The sequence below is a fragment of the Pomacea canaliculata genome, linkage group LG3 (assembly GCF_003073045.1).
Source record: "Pomacea canaliculata isolate SZHN2017 linkage group LG3, ASM307304v1, whole genome shotgun sequence".
Classification (NCBI taxonomy): domain Eukaryota; kingdom Metazoa; phylum Mollusca; class Gastropoda; order Architaenioglossa; family Ampullariidae; genus Pomacea; species Pomacea canaliculata.
The window spans coordinates 28614867-28629104 of record NC_037592.1 but is presented as its reverse complement, the minus strand read 5'-3'; the positions used below and the strand labels follow the sequence as shown (position 1 = coordinate 28629104).

Genomic DNA, 14238 nt, shown 5'->3' with positions numbered 1-14238 from the left:
ACTCCTGAACCTTTTCTACTTTAAAAAAAAATACTCCTCGCCTTTTCTGAACATGTGAGTCAGTGTACAGCCTTCGCATGGAAATGATCAGGTTTTCTTGTACCCCAAGAAGACTAAATTAAAATTAGCGGAACTAGCAGACAATTACGAAGGGACCACATAAACATGAGAGGTCTTTATTAAGTGTCTATTAAAAATAATTTCAGTTGTAAGACGAGTTAATTTCATTAGCACAACCATTGTGAGAATAATTACTAATGTTTGGTTTGTACGAGGGGGTGGGGTATTAATCTATCGCGTTCTCACACTGAGTTTGTTTTTGCAAACAAAAAAATAGAAAAAAAGCTCTTGATAAAAGACTGTCTCGTAGGTTACTCGCCAGCCATTTCCCAGTCAATGGGCCGGTTCTGTGCAGAAGTTTAAGACTACAAGCGTTTTATAATATCTTTTCCCTCAATCTTTATATTTTTTTCATCTTCATCACTGACACTATAATTTACAAATGCACCTCCTCCCTCCAAAAAAATCCCTTTCAATGCGTAGCAAGGTTTTTGCTATATATATATATCAAAGGTGTTGAAAAAAATAGTACCGCATATATAGTCATTGCCATGAAGCAGAAGATTGCTTCGACATGAGACATCACACTGGAGTCCATTTGCAGGAGGCTGATTTCCAATACTGGCGGTTTTACCTCATAAATATTCTCTGCAATATTCATTGACAGTTCTGTCCCGGTGGTTTTACGAACTCTCAGGAAACCAGAACTGGGCGATGGCGCATGGCAACCTTATTCTGTTTCAGAACTCAAACACTGAATAGTGAATGTACTGGTGGTGCCTCCCAGTGGGGTGACTGAAGCACTGAATGCACTACTTTCTCTCGCGGTGGGATCGAAAGTGCCATAATTTGAAAATGATGAATGAAGCTGTGAAGGCAGTCAATAAATTTGAATAAAATACCCTTTTTTGGAGGACATTTTCATTATGAGGTTTAATATTTATTTTGCAATGCAAATATTTAAAAGCAAACTTGTGTATTTGTGTGTGTGTGTGTGTTTTGTGTTCATTTGTAGCTCTTAATTCCATTGCTCATTAATTTCCAATTCTGTCTTCTATAGTCAATCAGTTCTTCGTGTTCGTGTGACCCCGCCTGACATAAACCTTTAAAACAAAATGTTTGGTCGTCACGCTGGTAATCCCTTGTGTTGTCTCTTTCTTTCTCTTTTTATCATCTTCATCCCATTTCAGTGAGAAGGACGCCATCTTGAACATTTGCTTGAAAAGGAGAACAGCAGGTAGCAATGGCTGAACTTTGCCGCCGACTGAGTCAGTCGTCAGAGATCGATTGATTGGGTGAGCGGCGAAACGTCACACTCCGGCACAGGCAACTGCCCACGACAACGGTGTGGTGAATGGCGCGAGTGGACAGGTGAGGGAGCCGACGCACTCAGGTAAGCTTTTTCTATATGATTAAACTACAATCCCCACCCCACCCCCACGTCCTCAATCTTCCTCGATCATTGTCACACTGTCGAGCTTGGTAACTCATGTATGATGACTACAGAATTTTCTTTCGAAAAGGGACGCGCTGGTTATAGGGTGGTATATGGCAGGAATTTGGATTAAAAAATATTTTCTCCCCATGAAAACTGAATGTGTATGACAATTTTTGCGTAAGCACAACCATTGACTAAATATTATCTGTTGTTAAGGTTTCTCTGTGTGCGTGCGTGCGTGTGTTTTAAAGAAAGGATTCTTATCTCTGAGTAGTTCGTGTCTTTTGTGTACCTGCTCTGAAGCACAGTTTGTGTTGGGATCTGACTAAAACTAGACAAATGTCGTTAAAGCACATCAGACAGTGTGCTCACTAGTGTTCACAACCAAAATGACCGTTCTGTGTAAAAGCCAACTGATTTAGCCACGTTGACTGATTGACACTTCTGAAGAAACATTCAAATTCTCTTTGTTCAAGTGGTACAGTGGTCTGAACAAAGCTTACTTTGTGTGTGTGTGTGTGTGCATCATGTGCGTCACCCACCATTATTTGAAAACATTATCCTCGTGAACAGCAAACGCTTTATAAACTTGAAAAACTATAAAATGTGTTAAACGATTGTCTCGACAATTAACACAAAACTGCGAGAGAAGTGTGTGATCTACACAGCTTTGTCGACCTGAAATCTCAGCATCACCATCTCCAACAACAACAAACAGGAGCAGCAGAACAATAAACTGCAAGGACTTTGAAAGGATACCCCTGCGGTGGCAAACAACAGATTCTCATCAACATTGGCCGAAAAAGCACAAACGTGTAGTGCCGGAACGATCGAAGAATTTGAAGGAAAAACATGAACAGGAAAAATGTCATGAAAAAAGTTACAACTCCAGAAGCTGTGTGTACGATGATTAGGAAATCACCTGTGTTTGTACGTACATGAACAGCAGGTAGAGTTGGGTGGACGACAGTGTACAGGCAGCTCAGGTGTGCTTGTATATTTTATAACACGTCAACGTACACGGATGACCCAACGGTCCCATTAATCGTAGACCGTTTCCCAATTCGGATTTAAGTATCTCCGGATGTGTGAGAACATCTCAGCTATTTTGATGGCAACGACAAGACATGAAATAGTGAAACTTACTTTCCCGTCCTAGTACCACAAATATCCACAAAACGTTCGCGTTCATCTTTTTTTTTTTTTTTTTTTTTTTTTTTTTTTAAAAAAGAAACAATGTCTCTTGATCGATTTTCGCGTTTTCAGACCGATTTGTATTCTAGTACGCATATCCTGGAATCCGAATAAAAATGTATGTTTTTAAGTGTTTTCTCTTGGAGCAAACGTTTAGTCATCGGCTGATGTTGCTGTGCTGTGCAATGTGCAGCCATTCATAACCGTTCAGAAACAACGACCAGCAAGTTCTGGTGGATTGGATTTTCAAATCGATCATTACTGATGATAGGCATCTCGGATTTCTCTGCATCCAGCCAACCATCGATTGATTACTGTAGTAGGGAGGGGGAGTAAAGGTAGGGAGGGAGTGAATTGTTGTTTGCTTGTTTCCCTGCCCAACGACACAAAAACTCCTTTCACAGTCACCTAGTCAGAAGGTCTGGGTTATCACAGAAAGCCCTTGAGAACGTTCCTTTCGTTCCAGAAGTGTTTTATCGCAAAGATGCTGTGTTATCCTATTTTATGTTAGTTCCATCTTCAGCGCGGGCTGTGAGTCAACGGGCATGCAGCCGTTTGTGGGTAGTTCAGAAACGTGTTCAGGAACCTGTACAACTTCTTGGTTTTGGCCTATTTTGAGATGATTACAAATTTAGATATATCTGAAATTCTTGGAACCTGGTCAACAAAAATTCTCATTCGGTTTGTGAGCCTGTTCAGCAAGACTTAGACTATTCAAAGTGGGGTCTTGAAGCCTGCCGAAATCAGACTACTGAAAATGTGAGTGGTTTAGCCAGTTCAATATGACTTAACGTTACTAAAATTTGTGTTTCAAAGCCTATACTTGTTAAAAAAATAAAAAATAAAAAGTCCAGTCGCAACATCGATCTGCACCCCAATTTTTTGACATTTTGATATAAAAGAGTGATAAACTCGGGAAATAGAGTTTAAACTCGAGCAGTTCGCTGGTGCAGGAAGGGTAGTGGGGGCGTTTATGTATGGAGGCTATTTAATGGTTGGCAGTTCAGGAGAGGGAGGTTTTGCAGATAATGGAAACGAGTATTGATGGCGAGATAAAATAACCTTTCATCCTGGCCCTTGTGAGCACGAAAACAAGTCCTAAAATGTAGCGTCGCCATGAGCCCGCAGACGCGGACAGAAAACATTGATCGCACGGTGACTAAAACCATTCTGCCACGCCACCACCAGTCATAACGACAAACTGACCAATCAACGAATAATAATAAATAATTATCATCATAATGCAAAAAAATTTTTTTGCGCATGCGTATGCCATTGTATCGCTTCACCTTTTGCCCCAATCGTTGAAATGCAATTTGCACTGGAAATTACGGTCTGTAGGTGCTATTGTGCTGTTCTTTGCAAGACTTCTCACGAAAGAATTAACACAACCTGTTTGTCAATTACCATTTTACGTTTAAGCTATATTCTTATCTATTTTAGCTATCTCGTCATTACACATGACACATGTCCAAGTTCTATTATTTCTGTACTAGTACATCTTTGATTAAGGTCTTTATATCCTGATAAGTTTCCTTTCTCTTCGGATTTTTTTTTTTTCCTGTGGATTTTTAGGGTTTCCTTTTCTTTCAAGATTACTTATATATTTATATTTTTCTTCCAAGTTTTTCCATTGCATTCATCTGCTATTCCTTCTTACACTTTGGTTTGGGAGGTCTTTCTTAAAGAACGGCATCACTAATCAGAGTGTAAAGAATGGCAAAAGAAGGTGTTACCTACAAAAGTTCTATTTTCATGGATTCTACTCCCTACGGAAATCCCCACTGTCATCCATCCTTACAACGTCAAAGTAAATGTCATAACTGTCACCTTTGCTGTCACTGTAGTATAGTTGCTTCTATATTTTTCACTTTTTGTGACTGGAATTCTCTTGTAGTCCTGAAAGTTTGAATTCTGAAAATTTCTGAAGTATTTTATATTTTATTTTATTTACTCCCCTGCAGATTGAATATCTCTTTTGAACTACGGGTGTTTCATTTGTCTTATCAGTCACTTACTGTGTGGATGTACAGAGCGGATCGCCCTTGACAGCAGGCATGGCGACACGTACACGTACACGCCGCAATAAAGCACGCGACTGGACGGTTGGTGACCTCTACAGGGTTCAATAGCGCCCGTGATGAGGGTCATGGCGATTTACACAAGCATCAACTATGCGTTGATGTGCCTCAGCGTTGTACTCATCGGAGGGTTGGCCGGGGGATTGCTGTACCTGTGTTTACGAGAAATACGTAAGTATATTACCTCTTTATTATTGTTTTCACCATTATGAATACCTAGCGTTTTATCCAGATAGCAATAGATATCTTTCCTCAAATATATCTACTCTTATATTTATATATTTGCACAAATATATCTACTCCGTACATTTTATCGTCTTACACGAAGCTATTTATAAAATATCCGCTTGCAAAGCAGGCGTTTTGCGCCTGTAAAAATCAACGCCAGGCGCAAAATCAGCGGCTTTTTTTAGAAATGTTCCATTATTTTGCGAATTTTAGTTTTGACTCGTTAATTGCTGCTATGAACAGGTTCTTTATTGCGCAACATACTTTAACATTCGGTTTGGTCCTTAAGATCAGAGAAGACTTTCCATCAGATTCATTTTCCAAAAGTATTTTCGTCATCAACAAATGATATTGTGGGGAGTTGGTGGGAAAATTTTTTTACCTGTATGAATAGAAGGTGCGCTGGCCAAAAATTACTTTGTCACATTTCTGTGACAGCTTAGATAGGTAACGGGTCCTATAACACTGAGACCACCGGGACAGTGAAAATGCTAAACCGTGTCTAGGCATGTGGGAAGCTCAACCCTTTCCTTCCGCCATCACTACCTCCCCTGATCAATCAACCCCAGCAGCAGGTCTTGACCCAGCGATCTTCTGTTCCAAGCGAGTAGGGCGGACTGAGTAGGTTATTCCATCTCTCTACCCCGTGTTAATTATGTCTACTGAATCTTCTTTTAAACATCTGTTTCTTCAGATCAATCGCGGCAGAAACAAAAAGACCAGGTGCACCTCATTTTACAGCGACGCCGCCAGGGCTTCAGCGGGCAGTCAGGAGGTCTCCACAATAACAACCATTTGGCAGGTGACCAGGAAGGTGACTACGAGAGCAGCGACGACGACGACGACACTGCGTGGGACGTGGACACTCAGCCCCGCTGCGGCAGCAGACTGCAGGTGCCGGGCGTAATGACGTCACAAAGGCTCAGTTCGGATGACATTGCCTGAAGTCGAACTTTTGCCATCGGAAGAAAATGTTTCACAAGACACCACTTGTTATCACGTGGAACAGGATGAGTTTGCACACAAAGCTAAATATGGAATAGGTTCGACAAACTCAAACTTCAAAGCTCATTTTGGGGTTTTTTTCCCCTCGTAACGAGGATTCGAACCACCAGCTCGCGCTGTTCTGAGTATAACGCTGACCTGTTCTTTGGCGTTTCCGTGTCGTGCTTCCTTCTGTACAATGACATTATACTACACACAATGTGAACGTCGATGAGATTCTGCTAATACCGGACGAAAAACTACGCAAGAGGGGCGAGTAAAGTGAATACGTATGTTACTGTTACAAGGTCCGTAGTTTTCAGACTCTTCCAGAACAGTCTCTCTCACTTTCACAAGCGGTTCAGACACCAGTAGATGCACCGGTTCCATACCAGTGACAGACATATTCGGCTTCTGATTTCCAGGTAATCGAAAGTACTCAGAAAAAGAATTGTTATTAAGCAAATAAAGTAACAATACATGTCATACTGTATGTTTTTTATTTGACAAAAGCAAGGAATGTGATCATCACAATTATATGACTTTCTCTTATGACAAAATTTAGCACAGCCTACCGTTATCTGTATTTCCGATTATTCTACATTTAAAGTTGTTCACATTCCTTAGAAAAAAATTTAATTAAAAACTAATGAAAGAATTTAACGTTTCATGCTTAGGAAAGAAACTCACACTTTTAGTTTAAAAATGACAGATGACACCATCTAGGGAAATTATTAACTTCTAATTATACTGATTAGCTAATGGCTCCTCATTACAACCAGCTCAAGTATTCCTGTAATTTTTTTTTTTCTGCTCTTTAAAATTCCACCACTTCTTTGGCAATCCTCTCAGTCATCAATTGCACACGCACAAAAATGCAATAAGAAAAAAAACTTTGAATGGAATGAAGGAGTGTTTCAGAAAAATAATTTACAAATGACTATTTCACCAAAGTGAAAAAGTAAAAACTACCAGTGTTCATATGGGACTGTACACCCAATTTGATTTAGAGTACAGAACAGTTTACATTATCTGGCTTAAGTGGATTTAGTACTATAATTGAATAATAGAGAAATTAAAATTTGAGGTGTGATAGTACTCTATTTCAGTCTTCTTAATAATCACACAAAAGCAAACAATTAAGCTTTTAAAACATTTCATGCAGAAAACAGTCTTGAGAATAGGGTCAAAATATTACAATGTTATTTTTGTAAAAGATTTAATGCTTCTACCAATATACTGAGTGGCTCATTTCTTGTTAGCATTTGTCTTTAAGTCAGTTTCAAAAATCATTTATTTTAATTCACATCTTTGGCAGCTAACATGTCCACTTCCAAAATCAGAAATGCCCAGTGTATTTCAAAGCTTTGTAAGATGGTGCATGAACAAGCGTAATGTTTTGGCAGTGTGCATGTCATTTACTTTGAATTTAAAAACATTTACAAACTTGAACAGCTAGGTGTTTATGAATTCAAAAAAAATGTGTAAAAAGCTTTCCATTTTTTCTTCACTGCCCTTTTCCACTCCCATTTCAAAGAAATGAAAGAAAACCCAATCAAACCACTATAAAATCATGTCGGTTTCATCCAGCTGAGATCATCTCATTTAAACCTTTACAGACAACATTAAAAAAGTACTAGGGAAAAGCACAATAATTGGACACACATGATTTCAAGAAATGACATGGCAGGATCTTTGAGACAAATGGGGTTGACAATGCCATCCACAACAGCAAGACCAGTCACCACACCCAACTCCCAAACGCTCTGTCACTGCAGACTGATAATCTCATCACTGAATCGCTATAGTTTTTCTTCATCATCCAGGTGTCAGGGATATACCTTTTACAATATGCTAAGAGACTTAATTCCAAAAAATATTTTACAATATCTTTTCCATTCTGCAGTGTAAAATGTAAAGCATCATAAATATTAGTGCAATGGCAAAATGAAGGTGAGGCAGTGGATTAATCTTGCTTCAACTCTTGTTTAAATTCTGGTCTTGGTGTATCATCTTCTGTGAATGCAACGTAAATGAAGCAGCCAAGGATGATGTGGACAATAACAATGGCAACAACTGCTGCACAGAAATAGCTGTTGGCCTGTGTAACACCAAGCAACCCTAGAGAAAAAAACAACAACTTCATTGTCTTTGCATTTAAGCTCAATGGAGGTAAATTTTGGAAAAAAAAAAGACATTGTAATATATGTTAAATAAACAGAAAGGTGTAAATGTGTCATATAATAAAGTGGTGTGAATGCTATAAAAGATGAATCTAGCACATAGGCTTACACTTGCTCCAGCATTTTCAAGATTGATTCAACTGGAAAGCAGACTTGCATACTGTCACTGCACTATAACGTACCTGATGACCGAAAAAAAAAAAAAAAAAGACATAGACCTATTAGATCCATTATATGACTGGGTGTGGTGGGAACAGGATCATTTGCAGCCTGAATCAGCTTTTCAAATGATCTGTGCACGCTGGAGCATCTTTTTGCTGAATATCTTTAATCTCATCTATAATTCTCTAGTTAACGATTTTGTTTGTTATGCTGCATTCATTAATGTCTATTTTGAGTTTGTTTTTTTGTAAGGCGCCATGAGCCCATCCATAGGACCGGAATATGGTGCTATAAAAGTTCACTATAATAATAATAACCTATAAACTGAAGCTCATCTAACAGTATACCATAAACTCTTTCAGTTCCTGTATGGTCTATGGTCTACTCTTTTTACACTTAGATGCTCTCAGAAAAGATTGATTACTTGTATATTTTCAAAATATACAGCACAGTATGAAGCAGTGGAAATACAGGTTAACAAAACCCAAGCAGGCAAAAGCATATTATAACACATGGTGTCGTACCCAGCTATTCTGCTCAATGAAAAATAAGACATCTGGATTATAAATAGAAGCATAAAAAAAGGGGAGGCAGACAGCAATATCTTTTTTGGTAACATGTAAACTAGAGGGAGTGGATGGCCTAGTGGATAGAGCAATAATGTACAAACCCCAAAAACATGCACAGCAGCTGATTTAATAATCATGCATTGCAACATACTTCCCTCTGTCAGCCCAGTGGTGGAGTGGACACCTGACTCAGCTGAGGGTTGGGGAAGGTAAGCCAGTAAGGGAGAGGAGATGAGAATCGCCCTTACAAATGCTAGGCCTTAAGGCTTTAACACCTCACCCTTCTATTTCCATAAGATCACAAAGCTACTTTTACTTTTTTACAAACTATTCCAACTAAAAAAAAAATCAATTAGCATGTTGAATGACTGGCAAAAAAAGAACTGGGTGAGTTTAATGTATACATTTAGCCCTTTTTCACACCTGTCCTTTTGCAATATCATGTTGCTCTCAGCTCTTGTTGTTTGGTTTCTCTTTGTGTTTTCTGGGTTTGATTTTATTCTTCGTTCAGTACGGTTGTTTATTTTTTTATAGTTCATATATTATTTGTTTGTTTTCCTGTACATCGTCTGCTGTCCCTGTTTCGTTCTTCTTCTTAAGCACTATAATAGCATACTCCTTAGGAGTGTGTGAGTATGCGCTTTATAAATTTTGCATTTATTATTTTTATACATCTGTAAGTGCTCTTCGCCATCTCACACACACACTCATAATGTTAATAAACAGGATGATCAGATGGAAAGCAAAATTACACAGAAATTTAAAAAGTTTATAAAAAGAGTAATACAAACGAGACTACATAAACGTATGAGGATTTCCATACTATACCGACCATGTTCCTGAAGCAATCTGTGAATAGTGAATCACCAAGATATTACTTATCACGATAATGAAAACGTGGTTTTACCCTTTAAAATCTCAGAGACTCACCTTCAAACACAAAGGTTTTGGAAAAAAAGTATGAGAATATCGGAAGAAGCACCATGAGGATAGTGAAGAAAAGCATGGTGTGCATCACACTTCTTGTTTTCGGTTCCATCGCCATTTTTGTTCAGTAAAAAATGTCACGAGACTTTCCTTCGTGTCAGGATGCACCTGTAAATAAGCAAAATGATTGTATCCAATTCACGAATCGTAGGAGAAACAGCTTAAATCACGAAGGTAAAGAAACCCCATACATACATGTGAAATTGTGCACTTCGTGCTTTGCTATTTTCGGTGTAGTGAAGATACACCAAAGCATTGCATTAGTACGCTGCCATCTTGCAACAACGGAGTAAATATAGTTTTTTATGTTTTCATAGTAACGTATTTATGCAATTAATTTACGATTTGTTACGCGGCTTACTGTTGTAATATTTACGCGTACTAAGGAACACCGCCTCTCGGAAATTTGGGTATGGGACCACCGCCTTGTACAGCTCCGCACACGACCACTTCCGGCTGATGTCTGCTTGTCTAAAATCGAAGACCAGTCTACTTTCTGACACCAGAACATCATTTGGATTTATCTCAAGTGACAAGTGTTTTATTAATATTCTGTAACATGAATTAAATATAAATGAATAATAATTAGCAGCCGTGTTTGCGGAATTTAAGACGTTTGTCACACCTATTACTGAAAGGTGGGAGGAATAAGAAAAAGACTATCATAATGATTTTGTCACAATATAGTTTTACTACTTCATTTAAGTAACATGATGCATATTTACAGATAAGACACATTTTAAAACATGGATAAGTACTGTATAACACACTTTTAAATTCTCTTTTCAGACGAATTTTATGGCAAGTAACTTCTACTTCGTTATAGTAGGTCATCATGACAATCCAGTGTTTGAAATGGAATTTTTCCCTCCTAACAAAGTCAACGACCCGAAGGTACCTGGTTTAACTCGTAATGTTCGTTAGCACTAGTAAATATACCTGCTTTGGATGTGCCTTTTAATGACTCTTATTACACATTAAGTGAATACTGAACCCTGAACAGTCATGATAATAGTAGCAACACAAAGTAAATCTAAATTAGATCAAGAGTGTGTAATAGTACAGTCTAACATTTAAACAGTTTTAAACACCTAATGAGCTCTTACAGAGTTGTCTACACTTTGCTTACCATATCGCATAACATTACATCACCATCAGGACCTGCCCCTGATAATTCCATATTATGAAGACATGCCATTGAACAAAGCCTTTTGAGAGCATTAGTTCAATGCAAATACAGTATAGTTTAGAAACTTAAATAAAATAGCTTACTACATGTATCCTGTATTCTCAGAAAAAAAAGTGTAAGTACATGTGATATGCCTCCTTGATACAAAACAGCATTAACATTTATGTACTCTTCATACGCAGCGGGATGACCATCGTCACTTGAACCAGTTTATAGCACATGCAGCCTTAGACCTTGTGGATGAGCAGATGTGGACTACTAGTAACATGTTTCTTAAAGTTGTGGACAAGTTCAATGAGTGGTTTGTCTCTGCATTTGTTACAGCTGGACGTATCCTTTTTATAAAAAAAAATTTGTTCACCCATGTTATGCTACTGCTTACACAACATTAGCAGTCAATGTGCTGAAAAACATAAGTCTGCCTGTTAGCCTTTTCCCCCCTTTCATTTTTCTTTCATGTTTGTTTTGTTTCAGTTTAGAGAGTCTTGATAACATCTTGGAAGATATCAATAAATAAAGGTTAGCTTTTTGTGGGATATAGCACTGATATCTGTGTAAAGCTGACAGACATTTCCCATGTAGGAAATTCCAGGTATAGGAAGAGGAAATGCATAAGTGATGGTGCCTTTTGGATGTTGATTCTTATTTTCTTCCTACGTGTCAGTAACAATATTTTGGTTGATATTTTTCATCTGTGAGATGGCATCTACAAATGAGTACAATAATTTGCATGCTTTCATAAAGTTTCTCTTGACTGTAGCAAAGGAATGCGTTTTTTGATCCTGCATGATGTGAAGAATGAAGATGGCATCAAGAACTTCTTTACAGAGGTTTATGAAACCTACATCAAGGTAAGAGAGCAAACAGTTTAATGTAAAATACCTGTTGAAGGCATACGAAGTTTGAACTCCAGTTGTAAGCTTTGCTCTGCTTGCTTGTTCTAGCTAATTCTAAGCTGTGTTTATTTAGCAGTTTATAAAGACATTGTGTTTTTAATGAAATTAAAGTAAGTTGCTATGAGTAAGAATCTCCATGAAACTGAGAAACAGCTCAGAACAACAGCCAGGTATGTTCAGGACCCACCCAAGTTTTGACTATTTTGTGTTTGTGAGTATGCATTTCTGTGACTCTGAGACGATGTACAGAAATCTGTGATTGTAAATAAATGTTGGCAAAAATGCCTCAAAAGTGCTTATTTAATGAATAGGTCCTTATAAATTGCAGTCAAGTCCATTTAATAAAAAGTGATGTGTTTATTAGAGATTTTTTTCTTGAAGGTGTGTTCACTTTATTCTTCTCAGTCTCCACAGTTAAAAAACCTTGTCATAGTTTTATGAGAATCTAGGGGACATAACTAGTGCTGTTTTTGACAGTCCATACTTCGACTGTCTTGCATAAAAGAATGGGTCTGACTTGGGGAATGGAAGAGTGAGGTGATGGCACTTGCAAGAAAGATTAGTGAAACTTGACTACAATGATAACCAGCACTGTGTGTACTTCTTCCTTCCCCAGGTCAAATCATTTTTCTTTCTTCCAAACGCATCCTGAGAAAAAAAGATGTACTTGGATCTAAAATAAATTTTTGAATGTCTGGAAGGGGATGGGCATGAATGGAACTTTTTAACAATAAGGAAGACAATTATAAAAGAGACAGATTCATCATGTCTCAAATCGTAACAGGTTATGTCAAATAAAGACGGAACTTGATGAATTAAGGAAGTAATGATGAAGTACAGTTTGATAATGTTATGATGAAGGTGATCACAGCTTCTTTGATATGTGAACAAACGTGGGGAGTTAATTTTGTTTATATACAAGTAGCAAGGCAGCAAATGAAGTCATTCCTGAAAAGTTGGAATATGCAGCTTCCATCAAAGAAGGTTAAAAGAACAAGATTTAGGACTGAAACTTGTTTAAAAGCACACCTGAAAACAGACATGAAGAATGATGTGATAGAGGTGAAACTTCTTTAGCCCTGAAAATAAAATGGCTAATAAAATTGTGTTCCAGGTTATATCTTCCTCCATTGATTTAAGTGACAGATCACCTGTAGTTAGTTTTTTCTGCATCCATTATTATTATCTTTGGTTATTTTTTTTAGTAAAGTGCTTCGAGCCCACCTTTAATGATGAAGAAAAGTGCTATACAAATCAACATACTATTATTATTATTGTGCAGAGGATGTCAAAATTGAAATGACTCTCTTTTAAGCTTTCAAGAATCTTCAATATTTTAAATATTCATGTTTCAGTTTGCCATGAATCCGTTTTATGAGATCAACACACCAATCAAGTCATCCGCCTTTGAGAAGAAAGTGCAGTTTTTTGGCAGGAAATACCTTACAGGATAAACAGTATGGAACATGTAAATGGTACTCGGAGAGGGAGAAAAATGTTTTGCTGAATATAATTATTGTTGCAAAAACTTTCTGTCAGAATGCCTGTGGTTAATATATGATGAATTTTTAAAGGTTTGTTAAATTGTTTAAGTCATATATATACTTCCTTACAGTTTATGTTTTGTGCCTATGGTTTTTCCTGTTTTTGTATTTTGAATCTGTTGGTGTTGTGGTCAAGATGTCAAGAATAGCATGCTAAGAGTCATTAGTATTAGCTTATCTAGAGCTTATTAGCTGATCTAAACCAAAGTCACACATTGCATGAGTACACTAATGGGTCATTACAAAGCTTGAATCAAGATTATAATTGGATGAAATATTGTGTACAGAGGCAAAATTTTGATATTGTTTATGAATTTATGGGTAAAATCTTTTGGTTGAGATAAAATCTTTCGTATAGGCAGAAGGAGTCTGCTCTCCTCACCCATAAAAGGTAGGCTTTAATGTTCAGTGTCAAAAAGGGTATTTAAAGTACCATGAACAAGTAAATTATTCTTAGATATATAAATGTTTTTCATTTCTGTACCTTTCATTTTCTTAAAATGTATGTATGTGTGTGTCCAGAGGAATTATTACAAATGTGATGGAGATTATGACAAAGAGTCTCAAATTAGAGTCTGATAGTTGGCAATTGGAACAATCAAACTTGTTTGTCATTGGGCACAATAGCATTTTTATTTGTATTTGTAAATGTGATATCACCAGCTTGCTAATATGTATTAGAGTCATAAAATAAATTTATTCAGTCAACAACATTATTTAAAT

At 37.4% G+C, this 14238-nt stretch overlaps 2 protein-coding genes and 1 long non-coding RNA gene across 4 annotated transcripts; 2 read left to right on the top strand and 1 right to left on the bottom strand.

Annotated features, from left to right (window-relative positions):
- The first annotated feature begins 2820 nt into the window (after positions 1–2820).
- On the top strand, positions 2821–6611 carry LOC112559516. Its single transcript, XR_003098346.1, has 3 exons — positions 2821–3451; positions 4726–4944; positions 5696–6611. It is a non-coding gene; the product is annotated as an uncharacterized LOC112559516 (long non-coding RNA).
- On the bottom strand, positions 6472–10276 carry LOC112559514 (vacuolar ATPase assembly integral membrane protein vma21-like). Its single transcript, XM_025230824.1, has 3 exons — positions 10082–10276; positions 9830–9994; positions 6472–8106 (listed from the first exon to the last, which is right to left on the bottom strand). The coding sequence occupies exons 2-3, from the start codon at positions 9942–9944 to the stop codon at positions 7952–7954; spliced, it is 270 nt and encodes an 89-aa protein (XP_025086609.1). The 5' UTR covers positions 9945–9994; positions 10082–10276; the 3' UTR covers positions 6472–7951.
- A 21-nt stretch (positions 10277–10297) lies between these two features.
- Positions 10298–14228, top strand: LOC112559513 (trafficking protein particle complex subunit 2-like). Of its 2 annotated transcripts, none has more exons than XM_025230822.1 (5): positions 10298–10415; positions 10676–10780; positions 11258–11405; positions 11841–11926; positions 13327–14228. In XM_025230822.1, exons 2-5 carry the CDS (start codon positions 10685–10687, stop codon positions 13423–13425), a joined length of 429 nt encoding a protein of 142 aa, XP_025086607.1. In that variant the 5' UTR covers positions 10298–10415; positions 10676–10684; the 3' UTR covers positions 13426–14228. The 2 variants fall into 2 exon arrangements, with proteins under 2 accessions (XP_025086607.1, XP_025086608.1); XM_025230823.1 differs by having other exon boundaries at positions 10383–10524.
- The last annotated feature ends 10 nt before the right edge of the window (positions 14229–14238 follow it).